Source organism: Xenopus laevis, chromosome 8S (assembly GCF_017654675.1).
Source record: "Xenopus laevis strain J_2021 chromosome 8S, Xenopus_laevis_v10.1, whole genome shotgun sequence".
NCBI classification, from domain to species: Eukaryota; Metazoa; Chordata; class Amphibia; order Anura; family Pipidae; genus Xenopus; species Xenopus laevis.
The window spans coordinates 95,232,309-95,254,622 of record NC_054386.1 but is presented as its reverse complement, the minus strand read 5'-3'; the positions used below and the strand labels follow the sequence as shown (position 1 = coordinate 95,254,622).

At 41.3% G+C, this 22,314-nt stretch overlaps 1 protein-coding gene across 2 annotated transcripts in view; it reads right to left on the bottom strand.

Moving 5' to 3' along the window:
• Positions 1 to 17,940: 17,940 nt before the first annotated feature.
• Positions 17,941 to 22,314, bottom strand: part of golph3l.S (golgi phosphoprotein 3-like S homeolog) — a 28,447-nt gene continuing 24,073 nt past the window's right edge. For both annotated transcript variants that reach the window (NM_001095340.1, XM_018232093.2), the window contains 2 exon segments: positions 17,941 to 19,023; positions 20,346 to 20,460. In NM_001095340.1, the coding sequence (NP_001088809.1) occupies positions 18,596 to 19,023; positions 20,346 to 20,460 (543 nt within the window). In that variant the 3' untranslated portion in view covers positions 17,941 to 18,595.

Sequence of the window (22,314 nt, the reverse complement as noted above, 5' to 3'; positions counted from 1 at the left end):
CTGGGACAGAAGAAAAAGTCTAGAAAGTGAGGAAAAGTCACGTGTTCCCTCATATTATATAAACAACAGGAAAGAATTTGTCACAAGATCCCTAGGAGAATTGGGTCCCCTACAATCATCCTGTCTGGCATCTCTTCATTTATATTCAACCAAGGTATCCAAAAAGGAGTATGATATGGTTTGTTCTAAATGGGTAATGGAAGCCTGGGAGAAAGCTGCTGAGACTTGGGGTACCCGAGGGTCCTTACTGAGTGCTAATGTAAATGATCTCAGTACTATTTTTTGAAAGAGAAGCCACAACTTGTTCATTCAATGGGGTCTGCCACTTGAACCCCTATTCACGATATACTCAACTGGGCTACTGAGCTAAATAAACTCGAATGGAGCTAAATTAGGATTAGATAGTAAATTAACGATTGTCTCCAAGTGATCATTTACAGTTGTACGGTTCCAAGACTACCAAAATGTCATGGACAAAACTGAATTCTATGTATAATGGTGAATATTCATTCTATTTTGGAGTCCTCGTTGTTCTAGTGTAAGGATAATTTATAGCACTAAGAAGCTCTACAACCAAGAGGACATCTTGGAAATAAAGTCCAAGGGGTCACTGGTGAATTTCGGCCGTCCTGAAAGAGTCACAGATGGTCGCTTGTCGCCTATACAAGGCTGTGTATGAGACATAATGCTCAGAGTGTCTGTTCTGTAGGAGCCCATGTGAATTTTACCAGCTCTTGGTATTGATTGGAACTATAGGGATTCACTGGAGACTGAGGCGGGAAATCGATACTCCTGGAAAACCGCTCTGCTGTGTCTAGGCCCTTAACCCTTCCCCGGTCGCCAGAGGCAGCCGAGTAATTTCCTGAGAGCCGTCGCATTAACGTGGCCAGGGCAAGAGCTTAAAACGACTAAATTCTCTATGTAAATCATGCAATTTTCATCACTCCATTACGTTGATGAAATGCATTCACCGAATGGGCAAATACATCTGCATATTAAAGCAATGCAGTGTTTATTTTCCTTTTAATTTCCTGTAAACAGTGAAGCACAAACACACAAGCCTTTCTGCATATTCTGTATAAACAGGATCTTCCACATTAATTGCCTCATTAAAACTAGAGATGTTGTTGCACTGGTATTTATGGTGAATGCCTCTGCCCTGATAGGATATCAATCTATTATCTAGACTCCATCAGATCTAGGGGACCCCAGCAGGGCCAAGAGACAATCAAAGCAGTTTAAGAACATGAATGTTTTAATGGTGGTTATAGGCCTGGCCTAAAAGTGTGTCAGGGAGCCTATCGGCTCCCAGGGAAAGAAGTCCGGACCAAGGAGGAAACCAGTAACCAGAGGGATCAAGAGTATTCGTCGTCAGATTTCAGGCAATAGATCAGTAGGCAGTCGGCAAGGATCAAGGTCAGAAGGTTCAGCCATGGTCAAAAGTCCAGGGGAATATTAATAATCAGGAATTAAAAACACAAGCTAGAAATTCCTACAATCGGCATCCAACCCATGACCTGGAAGTCCTTTAATTTTCAAAGTTCGCACCAGTCACGTGACGACAGGGCGCCGGCCCACTTGGGTCATGGGCTTCGCCATTTTGGAGATCACGCTGCCGGAGACGGGAGCGCCATCTGGCACTCCTGACAGTTATTTTAACTATTGGCCATTCAGCTTAACTAAAGGCCCAATGGTTGGGCAACACTAATATAGATCATTATTCTTACATCTGGCATCTTGAAAAATCTAATTTCTATACCATGGAGACACAAAATCCATTTCATTAGATTCCAACTGGAGCAGCTTGAGAAAACTTCCTAGCTTGGAACTGGAGCCAAAATCCCATCCCATGATTTAGACTTTTCCATGGACAATTTTTACATTATTGGGTTTCCATCGTTTGTTGCAATTTTAATTAGCTGCAAAGGACCAGTGAACCACATAAGTTTCCTACCAGGAGTAGGAGCCTTCAGCCCTAAGGATTTGATCATGTTGGATGATGTTGCAAAGGCTGGAATGCCAAGGGTTCTATATTTTTGCATCTTACTGAGGCTCCTATATTTCTTGTGAGGGCAACTTTGGGCGACTTCGGAAATCGAAGCACTACGAGTGCATTGCCGCAGGCGATTTTTCATTTTAGCAGGGGGAAGGCAGTTCGGGGAGATTGTCGCCCCGAAGAAGAGGCGATTAGTCGCCAGGCGACTAAGTCTCCCCGAATTTGCCTGTGTGCTAAAGCCCTAAGACTCCAATGGCTCTAACTGTTGAAAGACACAAACCATGTCCTCTAATCCTGGAAAACATCTGTTTGGTAAGATAATGATCCTTGGATGTTGACCACATGTTGAGCTGTTGTCCACAATTGAGCAGTTGTTGAGACAGGGCTATCGACTAAGGAAGAGGGGTGGGTTTGATCCACAATGCTCTGGGGCTCAGTAGGGAAGGTCAGGGTGAACAACGTAATCTTGTATTATATCCACATGGCATCTCCCCTGATGCTTCAGATGAACTACAACAGCAATACAAACAGAGAAGTAATACTGGCCATGAGAGCTGATATTGACACCTAAATAGGTCATGGCTGGAGAAGTTTGCAACTAAGAATTACTAAGCAATAAGTTTAATATTTTATGTCCACCAGGAAATATACTTTACATTTTAAGTAGCTTAATTTGCTGCACTTGCGACCCCTAGTAATTATTTGATGTCAACATAGATCTCTGGGTAAATAATATGGTAGACTCCAGAGCTATAACATTTCTCCTCATACATTAGCTTGGCATGAAGGGCAGGTAATGTTCATCGGTGTCCATGCATATAATCATAAAAACTTTACTATCCACAAAGCAACATTTATAAGATATCCCTTTAGTAATCGCGCCAATGAGTTCATTTGATTATCATTGTTTTGGAATGGTTGTATGCACAAGGGAATGGATCTCCTGACCCTCTGATATTAATTATACCTTTCACTGGACGTCTCTCAACATGAGGTATATGCATTTCAGCAGGTATCAGATGTTGCACAGATATAGGAAGAAGCAAGATTACCGTAACACCATTAAAAGCTTTTAATCCAGTGGAACCTACTTCTCTAGGGAGACCATGGAGCAACGCATGGGATTCCTGGAAGTGAGGGAAAGATGAGCTCCCGTGGCTTACAGGAATTCCATAAGTAAGCTTCTCTGCACGGGAGCAAGGAGAAATCAGCGCTGGCCCAATTAATCATGTGAATGTAAGCTCTGAGACTCACTGTCCAGCCTGAATAGCCAATGTCTGTACAGTTTCATGAATATTTTACAAATCTATTAGTTTGTCCAGAAACCACAAGCTACTCATACTAGTTTTTAAAGGTTGACCTTCAAGGTGAAACCTTTTGAGAGCTGAATAATTCTCAACTGTTTATCACCAGAGCTGGTGTTGCCTGCCCATAAATCTTATCCTGGAGTTGTCAGAAATGTGATTTGTAAAACCAATAAAAAAAAAATATGTAGTAATAAAATTGTATGGATAAAGATGGTGGCTTGTCTCTACTTTTAGCTTCAAAGATCTAAAATATGCCTGGCATGAACATATATATAAACTATTTATATTTCATTTAGATGGTGGTCTGGATGGAATCAAACTAGTACCCAGATGTTGGAAAACACCAATGCACCACCATTTCTTCAAGTGCTGGAAAGCAGCAATGCACCACCATGTTCTTTAAGACATTTCTTTGAGTTGAGGGCAGTGTTGGAAAGCAGCAATGCACCACCATGTTCTCCAAGACATTTCTTCAAATTGGGGACAGTGTTGGAAAGCAGCAATGCACCACCATGTTCTCCAAGACATTTCATCAAGTTGGGGACAGTTGCAAAGCAGCAATGCACCACCATGTTCTCCAAGACATTTATTCAAGTTGGGGACAGTGCTGAAAAGCAGCAATGCACCACCATGTTTTCAAAGACATTTCTTCAAATTGGGGACAGTGTTGGAAAGCAGCAATACACCACCATGTTCTCCAAGACATTTCCTCAAGTTGGGGGCAGTGTTGGAAAGCAGCAATGCACCACCATGTTCTCCACAACATTTTTTCAAGTTGGGGACAGTGCTGGAAAGCAGCAATACACCACCATGTTCTCCAAGACATTTCTTCAAGTTGGGGCAGTGTTGGAAAGCAGCAATGCACCACCATGTTCTCCAAGACATTTCTTCAAGTTGGGGACAGTGTTGGAAAGCAGCAATACACCACCATGTTCTCCAAGACATTTCTTCAAGTTGGGGCAGTGTTGGAAAGCAGCAATGCACCACCATGTTCTCCAAGACATTTCTTCAAGTTGGGGACAGTGTTGGAAAGCAGAAATGCACCACCATGTTCTCCATGACATTTCTTCAAGTTGGGGGCAGTGTTGGAAAGCAGCAATGCAACACCATGTTCTTCAAGACATTTATTCGGGTTTGGGACAGTGCTGGAAAGCAGCAATGCACCACCATGTTCTCCAAGACATTTATTCGAGTTGGGAGCAGTGTTGGTAAGAGCAATGCACCATCATGTTCTTCAAGACATTTATTCGAGTTGAAAGCAGTGTTGGAAAGCAGCAATGCACCACCATGTTCTCCAAGACATTTCTTCAAGTTGGGGACAGTGTTGGAAAGCAGCAATACACCACCATGTTCTCCAAGACATTTCTTCAAGTTGGGGGCAGTGTTGGAAAGCAGCAATGCACCACCATGTTCTCCAAGACATTTCTTCAAGTTGGGGGCAGTGTTGGAAAGCAGCAATGCACCACCATGTTCTCCAAGACATTTCTTCAAGTTGGGGACAGTGTTGGAAAGCAGCAATACACCACCATGTTCTCCAAGACATTTCTTCAAGTTGGGGACAGTGTTGGAAAGCAGCAATACACCACCATGTTCTCCAAGAGATTTCTTCAAGTTGGGGGCAGTATTGGAAAGCAGCAATGCACCACCATCTTCTCTAAGACATTTCTTTGAGTTGTTGGGTGGCTTATTTTTTGCATTGTCTGTCAGCAGCACCTCCCGATGAAAAAACTAAAAGACCTGCCCAGACACACTGGAAACATAAGAAAGTCCAAAAAGCTATGTCCGTTATATCAGATAACCAGTGCTGATGTCAAACTATAAATGTTAGTGTCTCTTTAAGAACAATTTTAGAATACAAAAAAATCCCTCTTGTATTTCTATTGCAATACTGATTTTATAATGTATTCAGGGGTAGTCTGTCAGGCTGGGAAGCTCTCATTAGGACTTGTGTTTGTACTGCAGATCTGATGGCACTTTGCCTGCTGTCCAAGCAGTAAATCATGATTGGTGTTTATCAGCTTCCTGCCAATCCTGGGATAATAATGATAAAATAATAAGCAAAATATCAATTCAACAGATGCTTGATATAATTTGCAGCCAGAGGATGTAAAGGATCTTAATCAAATGCAGGGAGAACACTAGACAGATAGGAGCATAAGGAGTCCTCATGTCCTGGGGAGAAGCAAATCTTTAGCCTAGGGCTTTTGTTCCCTAGAGTGTCTTTTTCTGGGGTCTTATACCTGTGGCCTCAACTGAGCAGTGTAGGTTTGCTCCAGGTCTACATAGCTCATTTATGTTCTGTAATGCTTTTTTTGGCATCCATTCTCATCTCTGGTATGGGGCACTGTAGTGTAGGTCCTCCTCCAACCTTGTTGAGAAGCCACCTATAATGGTCCTAATGGCTTTCCTACATTAACAAAGAAATACCAGCTTTTATCTATAAAAAGAATAATAGATCTTCCATGGAATCTATCAATTGGACATAGCAATTAGGGAAACCAGATGTTCTGGAGGCCACCAGATACATATTGTACACGTACACAACCCGATTCTATTTTTTGGAGACATCCAATATCACTTTGTATCTCTTTTACAGCCAAGGGGGTTTGTACAGGGACTGTGATCACAACTAGTGGTGTCCATCAATAGATCCTTAAACTCAATCAGAAAAAAACATTCACAGCAATGAGGAATCTGGGTTGTGAAAGGAAGTTTCAATGGAAACATAAGTGTTTGGGATGGTTAAGGAAGGCACCCTACATCAAACTTTGCAGGAGGGCCCATGTTAATATGTATGGCACCTGTTAGGTTGGTGCTTGATTGGTTGACTTTTTAAGTGTATGTTTTTGGACCTTTTTTTGTTGCTGTTCAACTGAGTTACACTGGGGCTTCAAGCCTAGTAAAGTACAACATGGTTGCCACAGAGAGACACCATGTTTTAAAAGTGACAGATATCCCAGTGATTGTCTGCAACTGTGAACATACAACACGGTTAAAGGAGTGGGGATTCTAATATCGGGAAGGTTCTGTTTCAAAAGGGAACCATATGATAATCTATATGTGAGATCTTTTTTCCCTCTGTTAGAGAACAGTCTACAGAAGTGCCCCACGGGGAGCCCATTTGACAGAGATTTGGGTCACTGGATGTCTAGTGATGAGAACGGAGGCCCGGGCCCAGCATTGCCTTTCCCTGTGCGGTTGCTATGGATGCAGAGCATATCCTTCCTACAGCATCGATGTCCCCATTGATCTGTGCGTTGGTGCAGTGCCCAGACATGAATCTGTTCCATTGTTCTACAGTACCTGACAGACACCAATCAATACCTCCCATTCCCTGCTCCCTCGTTCTCCCTCTTATGTCGGCATAATTCTAGATTTTTTTTTCTTTTGTTCTTTTTTCCTTTTTTGTAGAAAATGTTGTATGTTGTTCATTTAAAAAAATAAATAAAGTGGCATTTCTAACGAGGGAAAATGTCCTTTTCTAATGATATTTCAGGGACCATGTTACAGAGAGATCAAAATTAACGGGTGATTTCGGAAGGTTACGGATCAAATCGGAAGGGAAAAATGTATTTAAGACATGTCCAACCTGTGGCCTTCAAGCTGTAGAGGTGTTCGATCAACAATCCTGATATACAGTAGATAACATTTGAAGTTGGCCGTAACCTGGATGAACCTAAACTGATATAGAACAAATACGGAACAATTGACCATACACAGAATGGACATCTATTAATGGTTCCTTTTTTGGGCCTCCAGCCTGAATGATGAGAACTGCAAGAAACTATCTTAGACATGTCCAACCTGTGGCCTTCAAGCTGTAGAGACATTTGATCAACAATCCTGATATGTATATATATATATATATATATAACATCTGAAGACCGTTAAAGTGGCCATACACTGGTTGAACCTAGACTGATATAGAACAAATACTAAACAATTGACTATACACAGAATGGGCATCTTCAGCCAGAATGATGAGAACTGCAAGAATCTATTTTAGACATGTCCAACCTGTGGCCTTCAAGCTGTAGAGGCATTCGATCAACAATCCTGATATATAACATCTGAAGGCCGTTAAGGTGGCCATACACTGGTTGAACCTAGACTGATATAAAACAAATAAGGAACAATTGACCATACACAGAATGGGCATCTTTTAATGGTTCCTTTTTCGGCCTCCAGCCTGAACGATGAGAACTGCAGGAACTTGAAGAGGAGCTGGGGCCCCTATGTCTTTTATACTTGGCACTAGGGTTCCCACACTAAAAAAAACAGTATCAAGTAGGGATACACAAGAGTTTCTTCCATCTCAAAGGGCCCCACAAATGTTTGGGAAGACTCTACACTCCAGTTGCTTTGGGTTTTACAATCCAATAAAGACACCAAAAAATATACACCCAATGACCTGGCCTATTTATAAACTGACCCATGTTGTATTTTACCGCCAAGATGGAATACCCTGGCACCAGAACATACATTGTGCATTATTATTTACACTATATTTACTATGCTCATCTGCTATAAAGCATGTCTAAAAATGCACCAGCATTGATTTACTGCCTTGTGGTGAAGGTCATTATTTTCTAGGTGGGACTTTGGAGACAGTTTGAAAGTCAGACGCTGTATTGAGAGTGAAAGCCTCTGTCAGAAGATATGTGGACACAGTACCAGTACGTACCTTGCTCTTTCAAAAACACCAAACATAAACATAATCAGTGTCGGACTGGGATGCCAGGGGCCCACCAGAAAACCTTAGATCTTGGGCCCACTGGAAAACCATAGACTGTTCGACCACTTTTCAAACTATTATTCCTCCTCTCTCAAACTCTTTATTCTCTTAGCCTTGTATTACTTACTTCTACACTATATTCTTACATTATTAAGCATTTTTCCCCATAAAGAAATAGGGAATGACCATGAAATAGGCTAAATGGTTAGAAGCAAGAGGGACCACTGACAACTGGGCCCACCGGGAGTTTTCCTGGTATCCCGGTGGGCCAGTCCGACCCTGAACATAATGCTGAAAAGATAAGAAACACAACATACCCAGGTGAACTCCATTGTATTAATGCAATTTGTGCACATAATGTATATGCATTAACCTTTCCGGTCTTTGTGACTGGTACTTAATAGACCAATCACATTGGTTGAGGACTGGATTAGACTATATTTCCCGACAGTGAGCCCTTCCACATGATATTATCAGAAACCATTGAGCCTAAAGCTGGCCGTAGACTCAAAGATCCGCTCGATTGGGGACATCACCAAACAAGTGGATCTTTTCCCAATATGCCACTAACGGCATGGCTATATCGGGGGTAATCCAAATGTTTGGCCGTATGGTCGAACGATTGGATTATGATACGCCAAGGGGCTTCGGGTAAAAATCAAACCTTCCTGATTGATACCGTGGCCAGATATCGATCGGGAAGATCCGTTGGAAGCCTCCATACATGGGCAGATAAGCTGTCAAATTGGTCTAAACGATCGATATCGTCAGCTTTATCTACCCGTGTATGTGTAAGGAACGGATCAGCCCGATATGGCCAACTACTTGAGCAGATCTACATGAGTAGCCACCTTACAACTAACATCATAGGGGACACCGGTTTTACCAACACTAACGTGATACAGTAGGTACATTGTCTTCTAGTAACCCGCAGCCACCAATCAGCAGCTAGCCTTTACTGCCCCAATGTCCAACTTTATGCCTTATGTCGTACAAGGTCGTTTTCAGGTGGCATATTACAGCCAGAAGAAAAGTGCCCATGATCACCTACCACTTCTTCCATGCACTAGAATAGGAAACTCACGGAAGGGCAGGCGTGAGCATTTTTTTTTGGCCTGAAATGAGTGGTTTCTGGCTAAAATGCACTTTTCAAGTATACAGGAGTTATTCTCTGAAACGTACACGTACATGTTGGCCTTATTCAGAAAAAATAGAAGGTTTCGGGCACTCTAGGAAGCCACATATAGATCAGACCAAGAGTAAGTTAGTTAAAAAGTAAAAACAATCATCTTGAGCCTAACGCGTTTCGTGTCCCTAAGACACTTAGGGGCAGATTCATTAAGGGTCGAATTTCGAAGTTAAAAATACTTCGAAATTCGACCCTCGAATTGAAATCCTTCGACTTCGAATATCGAAGTCGAAGGATTTAGCGCTAATCCTGCGATCGATCGATCGAAGGATTTTTCGTTCGATCGAACGATTAAATCCTTCGAATCGAACGATTCGAAGGATTTTAATCCAACGATCGAAGGAAAATCCTTCGATCAAAAAATCACAGGCAAGCCTATGGGGACCTTCCCCATAGGCTAACATTGACTTCGGTAGGTTTTACCTGCCGAAGTAGAGGGTCGAAGTTTTTTTTAAAGGGGAAGTACTTCGACTATCGAATGGTCGAATAGTCGAACGATTTTTCGTTCGATTCGTTCGAATTCGAACGAATTTAACCAATTCGATGGTCGAAGTACCAAAAAAATACTTCGAAATTCGAATTTTTTTCATTCGAATCCTTCACTCGAGCTTCATGAATCGGCCCCTTAATCATTGGCCTTATCACCAGTGACATAACTGGATGTTACCGGGTTCCACCAAAAATTCATATAGAGCCCCCCAAACCTCCAAAATGACTACATTGCTTATTAATTAGAGCTCCACTGGACCCTCTATTCTTCTTGCCCCCTCTGTAGTTGTAGTGTTGGCTTTCTCTATAGTTCCGTGCCTCCTTATTATATTACCCCCACAGAATTTAAATTCCAGGTTGGGTTGGATTTTAATTGGCCTCCCAGAGTGCCAAACGATCTCCTGATAGGCTCAGACCCTAGTGGGCACCACCCACGTAAAATTCCCATCAGCCTTTCCTTATCCTCATCAAAGTCTTATTGAACAGCCAGGGGTGGATTGATATAAAGCCTAAACGGGTGGTCGTCTGGGGCCCAAAGTTAAAAGAGGGGCCCTGTAGCGAGTGAAAGGAATGGGTCTTGGGTGGTGCTTTACCATCTGTTAATCCATACCTCCGAAAAAATGGCCCCTGGATTTCAGGTTCTCCAGTGGGTCCCCAGAGAGACAGAAAACGAAAACGATAGATTATAGAATAAGAAATAAATTCAAAAACAAAGACCAAATGCAAAGTTTTAGATTGCATGCTAAATCTCTACAATGCATTTCTCCTTTAACCCTTGTATTTACTAGATCATTTAGGGGCAGATTTATCAAAGGTTGACGTGAATTTTCAATGAAAAAAAAATTTAATTTCAAGCTATTTTTTGTGTACCTTGACCAGGGAATAGTCCAAATACGAATTTGGAAAAAATTTGAATATCGAAATATATCACGTACAGACTCTTTAAAGATTCGACTTTGACCATTCACCATCTAAAACCTGGCGAATTGCTGTTTTAGCCTATGGGGGACCTCTAAGAACCTATTTGGAGTGAATTGGTGGACTTTGAAAAATGTAAGTTTTTTTTTGGGAAAAACTTTAAATCGAATTAGATCGAATGCGCTATTCCTTCGATTGGAATTCGTCCGAATTCGATCGAAAACGACCAAAAAAAACCAAAAATATTCCACTTAATTTCAGTTGGTCTTTTTGAATTCGGATTTGAAAGTATTTTCAATTTGAATTTCGTTCCTTGATAAATATGCCCCTTAATGTACGACGTAGATAAAGTAATTCTGAATCAAACTGGTTATTTGTTTTGGGGAAGGGGGTGAATTGTTTGATGTTTTGTTTCTCCAGTCTGGAGCCTAAACTGGTATCAGGTTGCTGGGGTTCCACTATCCATAGCAACCAGGCTGGAGCAATTGCAGTCTTGCAAAATCCATGGTTAGATTATACTAAAACACAATTCTAGGGTGAAACTCTCATTGTGTTTATATTATGAGCCCAGGTGTAGGAATGATAGACTGGAGGCCAATGAATGGGATTATTTCTGAGTACAATTCCCTATTGCCCATGATATGATGGAGTGGGTATTGGATATTAATAGGAGGATGGGGCTGTACCAGGGCTGTTTAGGGCAAAACCACAAAGCAAATCCATTTTATTCATTCCCCAGCTAATAAGCACAATCCAATATCACACACACATGATAAGTAAATGTCTATTAAAGTGCTGATCTATTGCTTCGATTACTTTCTCTTGCTCCCATGTAGAATAAGATACTGTTTTTGTAATTATTTTATCCAAAGTGCCCCTAATTGGGCAGCGCATTTAGTATCTGCAGGAGGAGATACCTGCCAGAATGTGGGCATATAAATCAATGGAAAAGCTGATACAGGTATGGGATCCGTTATCCGGAAACCCATTATGCAGAAAGCTCCGAATTAAGGAGTGGCTGTCTCCCATAGACTCCATTGTATCCAAATTTTAAAAAATGATTTCCTTTTTCTCTGTACTAATAAAACAGTAGCTTGTACTTGATCCCAACTAAGATATAATTAATCCTTATTGGAAGCAAAACCAGCCTATTGGTTTTTTTTTAATGTTTATATGATTTTCTAGTAGATTTAAGGTATGAAGATCCAAATTACAGAAAGATCCGTTATCTGGAAAGCCCTAGGTCCCAAACATTCTGAATAACAGGTAAGGATGCCCTGAATCCAGGAGTAGGGATTTGGCTGAATCCTTCGACCCATCACATGTAAATTTGCATATGCAAATTAGGGGTGGGGAGGGAAATCTTGTGACTTTTTGTCACAAAACAAGGAAGTAAAAATGTTTCCCCTTCCCACCCCTAATTTGCATATTCAAATTAGGACTCGGTATTCGCCAGGAATCTTTCGCAAAGGATTCGGGGGTTCGGCCGAATCCAAAATAGTGGATTCAGTGCATCCCTAATAATAGGTCTAATATCTGTATATGGAACTGGTCATTTTTTATATCCCAAAATGTAATGGAGACTTTCCCCTTTGCTGGAAATATATATTTGGAAACTACTTGGGTCCATTAACAAAGAGTCTTGAAGGTAAGGAATCCCACCATTGGTGGATAGGGACCATATTCCTTGGGCTACTATTAAACAAGCTGGGGGGAAGCACTTTAATGCTGCACCCTTCAGTTCCTGCTAAGCAAGTTCCATTCTGTTGCCTAAATCACAGAAGGAAGTGGAGAGTCCGATGGGAAATGGCTCCCCCTATATAGTGAGAGCAGCACAATCAGTGGTGTATTCCTAAGGGGCTATAAGTACAGGAATGGGACCTGTTATCCAGAATGCTCCAGAATCTGTTTTCCGGATAACAGATCTTTACGTAATTTGGATCTTCATACCATAATCATATAAACATGAAATAAACCCAATAGGCTGGTTTTGCTCCCAATAAGGATTAATTATATCTTAGTTGGGATCAAGTACAAGCGACCGTTTTATTATTACACAGAAAAAGGAAATCATTTTTAAAAATTTGGATTATCTGGATAAAATGGAGTCTATGGGAGACGGCCTTTCCATAATTCGGAGGTTTCTGGATGATGGGTTTCCAGATAACAGATCCCATACCTGTACATGTGCTGGATAGAAATAACTGATAAATAACCAGAAAAATACTATCATTTCATTTCTTGGGTGTTCCAGTACTTGTAAAGAACAAATACAGGTACGGGATCCATTATCAGTTAACCTATTATCCAGAAAGCTCTGAATTACTGGAAGGCCGTCTCCCATAGACTCCATTTTAATCAAATAAAAGGATTTCCTTTTTCTCTGTAAAATTTGGATAATTTGAATAATATGGAGTGTATGGGAGACGGCCTTTCTGTAATTCTGAGTTTTCTGGATAACAGGTTTTCTGCATAACGGATCCCATACCTGTACATGTAAGTAATCAACGTGTAACCCACAGGAATGTGTGTGTTGGGAGAGCGCAGGTACTCAGAATCTTTCCCAGGGTTCTGCAGAAAACACTACTGTTACTCTAGAAGTAAAAGGGCTGTACAGTATGTGATACTGTGGGATCCAACAGAGATGCACTGCTGACATCTAGTGGAGAGAGAAGCAACTGCATAAAGATCTACAGTAACACAGTTATGGGATACGTTATCCGGAAACCCATTATCCAGAAAGCCCCATTTTATGGAATGACTAGTGGTGTAGCTATAGAGGGAGCAGACCCCGCAGTCGCAGGGCGTCCTGGACTGTGGGGTCGTCTTTCTCTATAGCCAACAAGAACCCCCCTTCACCAGCCGCTCTCTTACCTGTGGAGGGGAAGAAGAGCCTAAGTCACTATAGGTGGTGAGTGGGCGGAGTAAGGATGAAGGGTGGGTGGAGTCGAGAAAGTGAATGAGTGGAGTCAGGACAGAGAGTGGGAGGAGGTGGGAAGATGGGGATTGGAGTGCGGGGGGGCCCCACTAAAGATATTTTTGCAGGGGGGCCAAGCGCACTCTAGTCACATCACTGGGAATGGCCGTCTCCCATAGGGGCAAATTTACTAAAGGGCGAAGTGACTAACGCGGGTTAAAATTTGCCAGCGTGATGTCATTTCGGAACTTCGCTGATTTACTAACGATCACTGGCGTAACTTCGCTAGCGAAGGAGATAAGACTCTAGTGCTACTTCGCTCTTCTAACGCCTGGCGAATTTTCTCTCTGCCGAATGGACGTAACTACACAAATTTACTAAGGTGCGGATTTTACTGAACGTTACCTCTTGCGCCAGACTTGCCTTCACCACCTCAGAGCAGGGAAAGTGCAATAGAGTAGATAGGAGTTCCTCAAAAAAAGGAGAACATTTTACTTAGTCCCAAAAAACGCCGGCCCCTACATTTTCTAACATATGGAACATTAACTATACAGTGGGCTCATGTGTAGGGCAATATAACAACTCTATTGTCTTTATTAATGTTCCCTGGACTTGTGTAATGTAATGTATTTGCTGCAACATATACGTCCATTCAACTTTAACTTCGCACTGTATGCAAATTAGGCAACGTTAGCGCAACTTTGCTTCGCTTGGCGCAGTAACGCTAACGCAACTTCACCAGCATTTGGTGCCCTGGACGCAACTTTGGATTTTAGTGAATTAGCATTTTCCTGGTGAATCTAACGACTGGCAAAGTTTTGCGACGTGAGTAAAGCCGGCGCTGGCGAATTTTCGGAAGTTAGTAAATTTGCCCCGTAGACGCCATTTTATCCAAATAATCCACATTTTTAAAAATGATCTTTTTCTCTATAATAATAAAACACGATCCAAATTTGTATTTGGAGTGTGGGAGGAAAACAACTTGGACTCAAAAATAACTCGAGGCTTCAGATGGTTTTTTTGCCTTCCTCTGGATCAACTGGCAGTTAAAAAAAGTTAAAGGAGAACTAAATCCTAAAAATGAATGTGGCTAAAAATGCCCTATTTTATATAGTGAACTTATTGCACGAGGCTAAAGTTTGAGCTTGTCAATAGCAGCAATGATCCAGGACTTCAAACTTGTCACAGGGGGTCACCATCTTGGAAAGTGTCTGTGACACTCACATGCTCAGTGGGCTCTGATTGGCTGTTGAGAAGCTAAGCTTAGGGCTCGTCACTAATTATCCAGCAGAAAATGAGCTTCCCTGGCTGTAATATAAGCTGATGCTACAGGTTTGCTGATTATTAAATTCTGATGCTAATTGCACTGGTTTCTGTGCTGCCATGTAGTAATTATCTGTATTAATTACTAATCAGCCTTATATTGTGACATTTCTATTCTATGTGTACTGTATATTGTGAGTGGGTCCCTAAGCTCAGTAAGTGACAGCAGCACAGAGCATGTGCAGTGAATCAGCAGAAAAGAAGATGGGGAGCTACTGGGGCATCTTTGGAGACACAGATCTTTACTGCTAAAGGGCTGTGGTTGCCTTGGGCTGGTACAGAAGCACAAAACAATGTACAACATTTCTAGCTACACTTTAGTTCTCCTTTAATCATTCCAGTGGGAGTGGCTGCCTGTTTTTGCTTTCTATGGGTTAAAGTCAACTACACAAAAAAAAAAAAAAACTGGTACAATGACATATTAACCAGATGGAACAATAAATCAATCTTTAAGGAGTGCCACAAAACAAGCCTGGATGGAGAAATTCTACCAGCGCTAAGCCTTTCCCTTTCTAGTCAGGTAAGGAAAAAATGCTCAATATGGCTCCAAATTCAAAACAAAGTGGAATTGCCAACCAGAGCAATTAGTCCCATGTTTGTGTCTGGATGGTGATCAGCAGGGAACTGAGCAGTGACTATCGGACACTGGGGTATCTTTACTGCTAAAGGGCTGTGGTTGCCTTGGGCTGGTACAGAAGCACAAAACATCATGTACAACATTTCTAGCTACTTCTTTCCTTGTCCTTTAAAAGGTGATTGATGGATGTGTGTCTTTTTTCCAACCTAACAAACTATGTTACTATGTAACTCCACCGTGCATGTGACTTTGCGGCAGAAACCCCCCCCCCTTGCCGCCAGGAATAAAAAAAATGAAACCATTTTAAAATACCAAACCAAAAAAATTTTTTATTGGAAAGATGCATCATCCAAAGACTAAAATCCATGAAAGAGATTGTTGCCATTAGATTATACTTTGGTCCCACACGAGAAGGATTTTTGACAGATTTCCCGACTAAATCAACTAAATCATGGGGCACCCGGAGGGTAATACACCTTTAAGTACAAGGAGCTCATTCTAAAATAAAGTTCATATATGGTTTTCGGCGGAATTCGATCGGTCTGTAATAGTTACAATCAGAGTAAAAGAATATATCAGCTAATGAAAAAGTAACGTATTTATACATATATATTTATATTTATATATAAAATCAGCGGTGATACAATGGTTTGAGGACAAGGCTTCGGTGATGGCTGAAATATAAACCGCATTCACTGCCAGCCTTTGATTGGTCCCAATTTTGGGGGTGGGGCAAGGTGTTGGTTTTAGGATTGGGATGTATTCATTGATGTGCGGGCTGGACCGTTATTCACGGGACACGAGGGTCGAGCGGGTTCGGGCCGACCTCTCACTCTCTCTTTAGGGTCACGGGCGGGTGCGGGTTGAGCTCTTCTTACTGCTCTCCCCACCATCAACCTTCCAATTGCCGGCTTCCGACTTCACTTTTTATAGACACGCCTCTCGATCCGCCCCCCTTTTGTGATGTCATCAACGGGGTGGGTTGGCGCGGGTCTATAAAAGTCGGGCTTGGGTGGTGGGAGGTCCGGTTGCACATCACTATTATGCATGGCTTTTAATGCGGCTATCATTGGACATTGGATATGGTTTTGTGCATCCGATAACAGTATCGACGTATTTATATCTGCACTCGATAGTATAGACACTGTACGGATACAAGCGAAACTTAAGAGGCAGATTTATTAAGGCTCGAATTGAAAATTCGAATTTGTTTAATGGTCAAAACTCTCAAATTCGAATTGTGAATTATCCAAACTCGATTCGAGTTTCAATTCGAATTTCGAGATTTATCAGACTCTGGCCCTTTAAGAACTTGAGTTCGACTATTCGCCACCTAAAAAGTCAATGGGAGAGGTCCAGGGACCAATTTGGAGATGTTAATAGCCTTCCTAACATTCAAATCGAGTCGGTAAAATTAGTGCGAGTTTAAGGATAGGACTACATGGACGCTTTCAGCGCGATCTGACGCGCAGTGACAAATCGCATGCAATGGGAATAGGGTAACAGAGAAACGTCGGATGAAGTCGCAGCGTCTGCATCCCTTAGCACCAGGGGGGTCTCTGTTTCTGCCTGTATTTTATTTAGGGATGCACCGTATCCAGGATTCGGTTCGGGATTCGCCCTTTTTCAGCAGGATTCAGATTCGGTCGAATCCTTCTGCCCGGTCGAACCTAATCCTAATTTACATATGCAAATTAGGGGTGAGAAGGGGAAATAGTTTAAATTTAAAGGGGTGGTTCACCTTTAAGTTAATGTTTAGTATGTTATAGAATGGCTAATGTTAAACAACTGGAGTTTTTTGTCTTCTTCTGACTCGTCCAGATTTCAAATGGGGGTCACTGACCCCATCTAAAAAACAAACCCTCTCTACGGCTACAAATGTTTTGTTATTGCCACTTTTATTCAGACCCCCCCCATTCATAATCCAGTATCTTATTCAAATCAATGCATGGTTGCTAGGGTAATTTGGACCCTAGCAACTAGGGATGCACGAATCCAGGATTCGGCCTTTTTCAGCAGGATTCAGATTCGGCAAAATCCTTCTGCCCGGCCGAACCGAATTTGAATTTGCCGGAGCATCCCTACTAGCAACTAGGATGCTGAAATTACAAACTGGGGAGCAGCTGAATACAAAGCTAAATAACTCAAAAACCACAAATTATAAAAAATGAAAACCAATTACAAATTGTTTCAGAATATCTCTCTCTATATCATACTAACAGTTCATTTAAAGGTGTACAACCCCTTTAAGAAGATGCTTACAATAAGCAACAGCCTTCCCATCCAGCTAGCAGAGCCTCTAGCCGTGCAACAGAGTCACAGTCTCACTTTCAGTAAATATGGACACCCAGGACCCGCTGAGATACCATCACGCTAGGTAAGACACACCCCTCATCTTTCGTCGTATTCCCCATTACTGCTCACCAATCCGTAAAACAGGCTCCACCTTTAGTTACCCTTTAAATTAAACAATAGGAACCTTGCAAACATTGAAATCACTGACTTTGTTTTTATCTCTGCTGACAACGAGAAGGTTGAATTAAAAAAAGAAAAACAAAAAACAGACGACATACTAAAACTGTATGTGATCAGATTCTCGGCGCCACTTTTTCCTAAAGCCTAAACAATAGAATGGTAACAGGACGGCTCTGAGCAATAAAGCTTTAAGCAGCTACTTTGTTCCACCTGCAGCTCTGACTTGGGGAGATAAGAAATGTAACTTTGTGCCCAAGGCGCATTATGGGTAGATAGCATTGCTATAATGATTTGGGGGTGGTTCTACAAGACGGGGATTCTCTACACCTCACCAGCTGCACACTGCCTAGGAAGGATCCATAAGATCCTTAAATCTCCCACTTAACAATGGTGTCCTCCATAGACATCTCACAGTCCCGGCTGTTGAGTAGCCCAGTTTAGACATTATCAAGATGTGCTAACGGATAATTCTAAAAAGGATTTGGTAGCGAAGGCTCAGGTAAACCAGAAAGTTGGAGGCCAAAGAGCCAGAGGCTGTAATTTCCCAGAAATTTTGCTAAAAAGCAGTCATTGACCTCAGTCTTCTTCTTCCCACCCCAACAAACTGTCCTTCACAGATCCATCACCGTCCCGTCCTGTGAAGCCAAGGTCTTCTTCTGCCTTTGCGGTTTAGGATTTGTTAAAGGCTGAGAGCACAGCCCAGATCATCTCGCAGGCGTTGGGTTTCATCCCTTCTGTATCTGGGTCTAGTTCCAAAAGTTCTTTGGAGCGGTTCATGGCCATGTCATATTTCTCATCCGAGAGGGAAGAGAAGGCATTCTCCAGAACATCAGAGGAGTGTGCTAGCACTAGTAGGGACAGGGTGCGTTTGTCCATTCGGTGGGGGTCGTTGACCCATCTCTCTAGCAGGCTTTCTTGCAGCTTTTTCACTAACCGTTGCTTCTCTGTGGTGTTGGTCACAGGGTGGGTGGTCATGTCAAAGAGAAGGAAGTTCTGCTTTTCGGTGGTCAGGATTCCCTTCTCCACAAGGTTCTTGGCTATGCGTTCCCGGACATTACGCAGCTGGTACTGCAACTTAAAGGGGTTCCATGTCTCACCTGGGAAAGAGGTGTAAAGAAGTGGTTCTTATTGTAACATCATGATAATAAATCAATCAGGAAATGTAGGAGCCAAATTAGTGAAGCTTGTAATTTGCTGCTCGTGTAATCAGCTAAAAATAAGTCGGCCATGTTTTTATTTTACAGTGGACTTCCCAAGGGAGACAATGGGAGTCATTTCACAAACATAGAATACGCCATTTTCAAGAGGCAGGTTTATTAATCGTTGAATAGTAAATTTGAATTTAAGATTTTTTTTTTTTGGTCAAAACTGTCAAATTCGAATTGTGAATTATCCAAACTGGATCGACTTTTAATTTGGATTTCGAAACTTTATCAAACCTATAGCCTGGGAATAATTTGAATTTGACTATTCGCTACCTTAAACCTGTCGCGTTCATTTATAAGTCAATGGGAGAGGTCCAATGACCAATTAAAAGATGTTATTAGCCTTCCTGATATTTGAGTATTTAATTAGAGTTTTCGGGTCGGTAATATTCATTTGAGTTTTAGATATTCCATTTTTTTCTTGAATAACCTCCCAATCGAATTTCAGATCTATTAGTTAAAATAAATTAGTTTGATAAATGGGCCTCCCCATGTTATAAATAGAGCGATTCGACTTTTAATTTGATTTTCGAGATTTATCAAACCTATAACAAGGGAATTATTTTAATTTGACTATTCGACACCTTAAAGCTGCCAAGTTCATGTATAAGTCAATGACCAATTTGAAGATGTTATTAGCCTTCCTGATATTCGATTCAAATTTAGTCGAATTTCATTCCAGTTTTCAGGTTGGTAATATTTATTCGAGTTTTAGATATTCAATTTTTTTTCTTAAGTAACCTCCCAATAGAATTTCGAATTTATTAGTTTAAAAAAAAAAAAAACACGATTTCGAAATTCGACCTTTGATAAATGGGCCTCCCCATGCTATAAATGGAGCGATTCGACTTTTAATTTGAATTACGAGATTTATAAAACCTATACCCTGGGAATAATTTGAATTCGACTTTTCACCACCTTAAACCTGCAGAGTTTATTTATAAGTCAATGGGAGAGGTCCAATGACCAATCTGGAGATGTTATTAACCTTTTTCGTGGGAAAAAAAATTATTCGAATTTAGTCAAATTTTTGGGTCGGTAAAATTTGTTTCAGTTTTAGAGATTAAATTTTTTTTCTTAAATAACCTCCCAATTGAATTTCGAGTATATTCGAATTTATTAGAGTTAAAGAAAACTCATATGAATTCGAAATTCAACCTTTAATAAACGGGCCTCCCCTTGTTATAAATGGGGCGACTAATGTTTATTCTCACCTGTAAGTAACTCGATCCAGCTCTGCACGGTTTCTGCTGGTTCTGTTGCCTTCATATGCTTTATGGTCTCATCCAATAGAACATCTCCCGTTAGTTTATCGGACTTTAGCAGCACCTAAGAAATTCAAAGAGCCAGTAATTAATAGGGTGCACCTGGGAATCGTGATGCCCCAAAAGCTCAATAGCAAACTATGGATTTGCTCCTTCAGTATTTAAAGCCTTATGAACAGGGTCAAGGGTTGGAGATGTAGAGTGGGGAAAATAAGTATTGAACATGTCAACGTTTTTCTCAGTAAATATACAGTATTTCTGCAACAATTGGCTTTCCATTAGTAATGTGCAGGTCTAGAAAACCCCAAACCGCACCCAAAACTAACCCTAACTATTATAACCCGGCATGCTCCCCTCTTTATATACTCGTACTGCTGTGATGTCATGAAAGGGGCGGGCCAGGATGCGAGAATATAAAAAGGCCCTGAGCATGTGGTGCAGAAGTTGGCCCAAACCGCAGGTAAACCCACAGGCTTAAAGGAAAACTATAAGCCGTCCCGAGTATAAGCCGAGGTACCTAATTTTACCTCCAAAAACTGGGAAAACTTATTGACTTGAGTATAAGCCGAGGGTGAGAAATGCAGCAGCTTCTGGTAAGTTTCAATCTAGTTTTTGGATGACTATTCTTAGGCGCCGGCTACTATTCTAAGGCGCCGGCGACCGTTTTTGCGCTTGACCCGAGTATAAGCCGAGGTAGAGTTTTTCAGCATATTTTGGGGGCTGAAAAACTCGGCTTATACTCGAGTATATACGGTAGGTCTCTATTAAAAGATACTGAGTAAAACAGCTCATGTGTAAAACCCTGCTTCATGTAAATTAACCATTATCATAATAATATACTTTTTTAGTAGTATGTGCCATTGGGTAATGATAAACAGAAAATTGCCATTTTAAAAAATAAGGGCCGCCCCCTGGGATCGTACGATTTACTGTGCACACATACAAACCACATGTAAGGTCACATGAGCCAATTAACAGACAGAGTTCTGCCTTTTGCTTCCTCACTTCTTCCTGTTACAGTTAGAGCTGCAGTATTTCTGGTCAGGTGATCTCTTCCTGTTACAGTTAGAGCTGCAGTATTTCTGGTCAGGTGATCTCTGAGGCAGCACAGATAGAGTCACGAAATGGTGGTTCAAGGCAAGAGATGTAAAAGGGCAATATTTATGTAAATATATATTCCAGTTTGGTAAGATTCTTTAATATGTCATTCAATTTGATATAAACTGTTGCTTAAGTATTCATTTTGGGGGTATAGTTTTCCTTAAAGGCCAGCCCACACATCACTACTTTCGATGCCTTTTTGCACCTCCTTTTCTTTGTGCGTTCAATATTTATTCCCTGAGTCATTCCACCTACACACCAATATTCAAATACACACATTAACTACATTGTAGGCATGCACCAAATCCACTGTTCAACTGAATCCCAGTTTTTATCTTTAGCCTGACTGAATCCACACTCAGGGCCGCCATCAGTGGGGGACAGGGGGTACAGGGACAGGGAAACCATCTCTTGGCAATCCGATCACTTGATCCTACATAAACTATTGAATTAGACCTGAAGGAGAATGCAGAGAAGAGACCCACTGTAGCTGCTTTGATTAATAATAACTAGTCGAATGTCTGGATAACAAAAGAAAGCTGTTAAATGTATTATCAAGTATGATTACGGTGCAGTAGAGATGTTAAAGTATAGTTAACAGTTAATACTGGGGTACAGCTGTACAGAGTTGTCTGAAGCTGAAAAACATAAAGCAGTGGGCAGTATACCCCGGGGAGCAACAGCAATACTTGTATAGACCACAAAGGATCTGATTGGTTGTTAAAGGGATCCTGTCATCGGAAAACATGTTTTTTTCAAAACGCATCAGTTAATAGTGCTGCTCCAGCAGAATTCTGCACTAAAAATCCATTTCTCA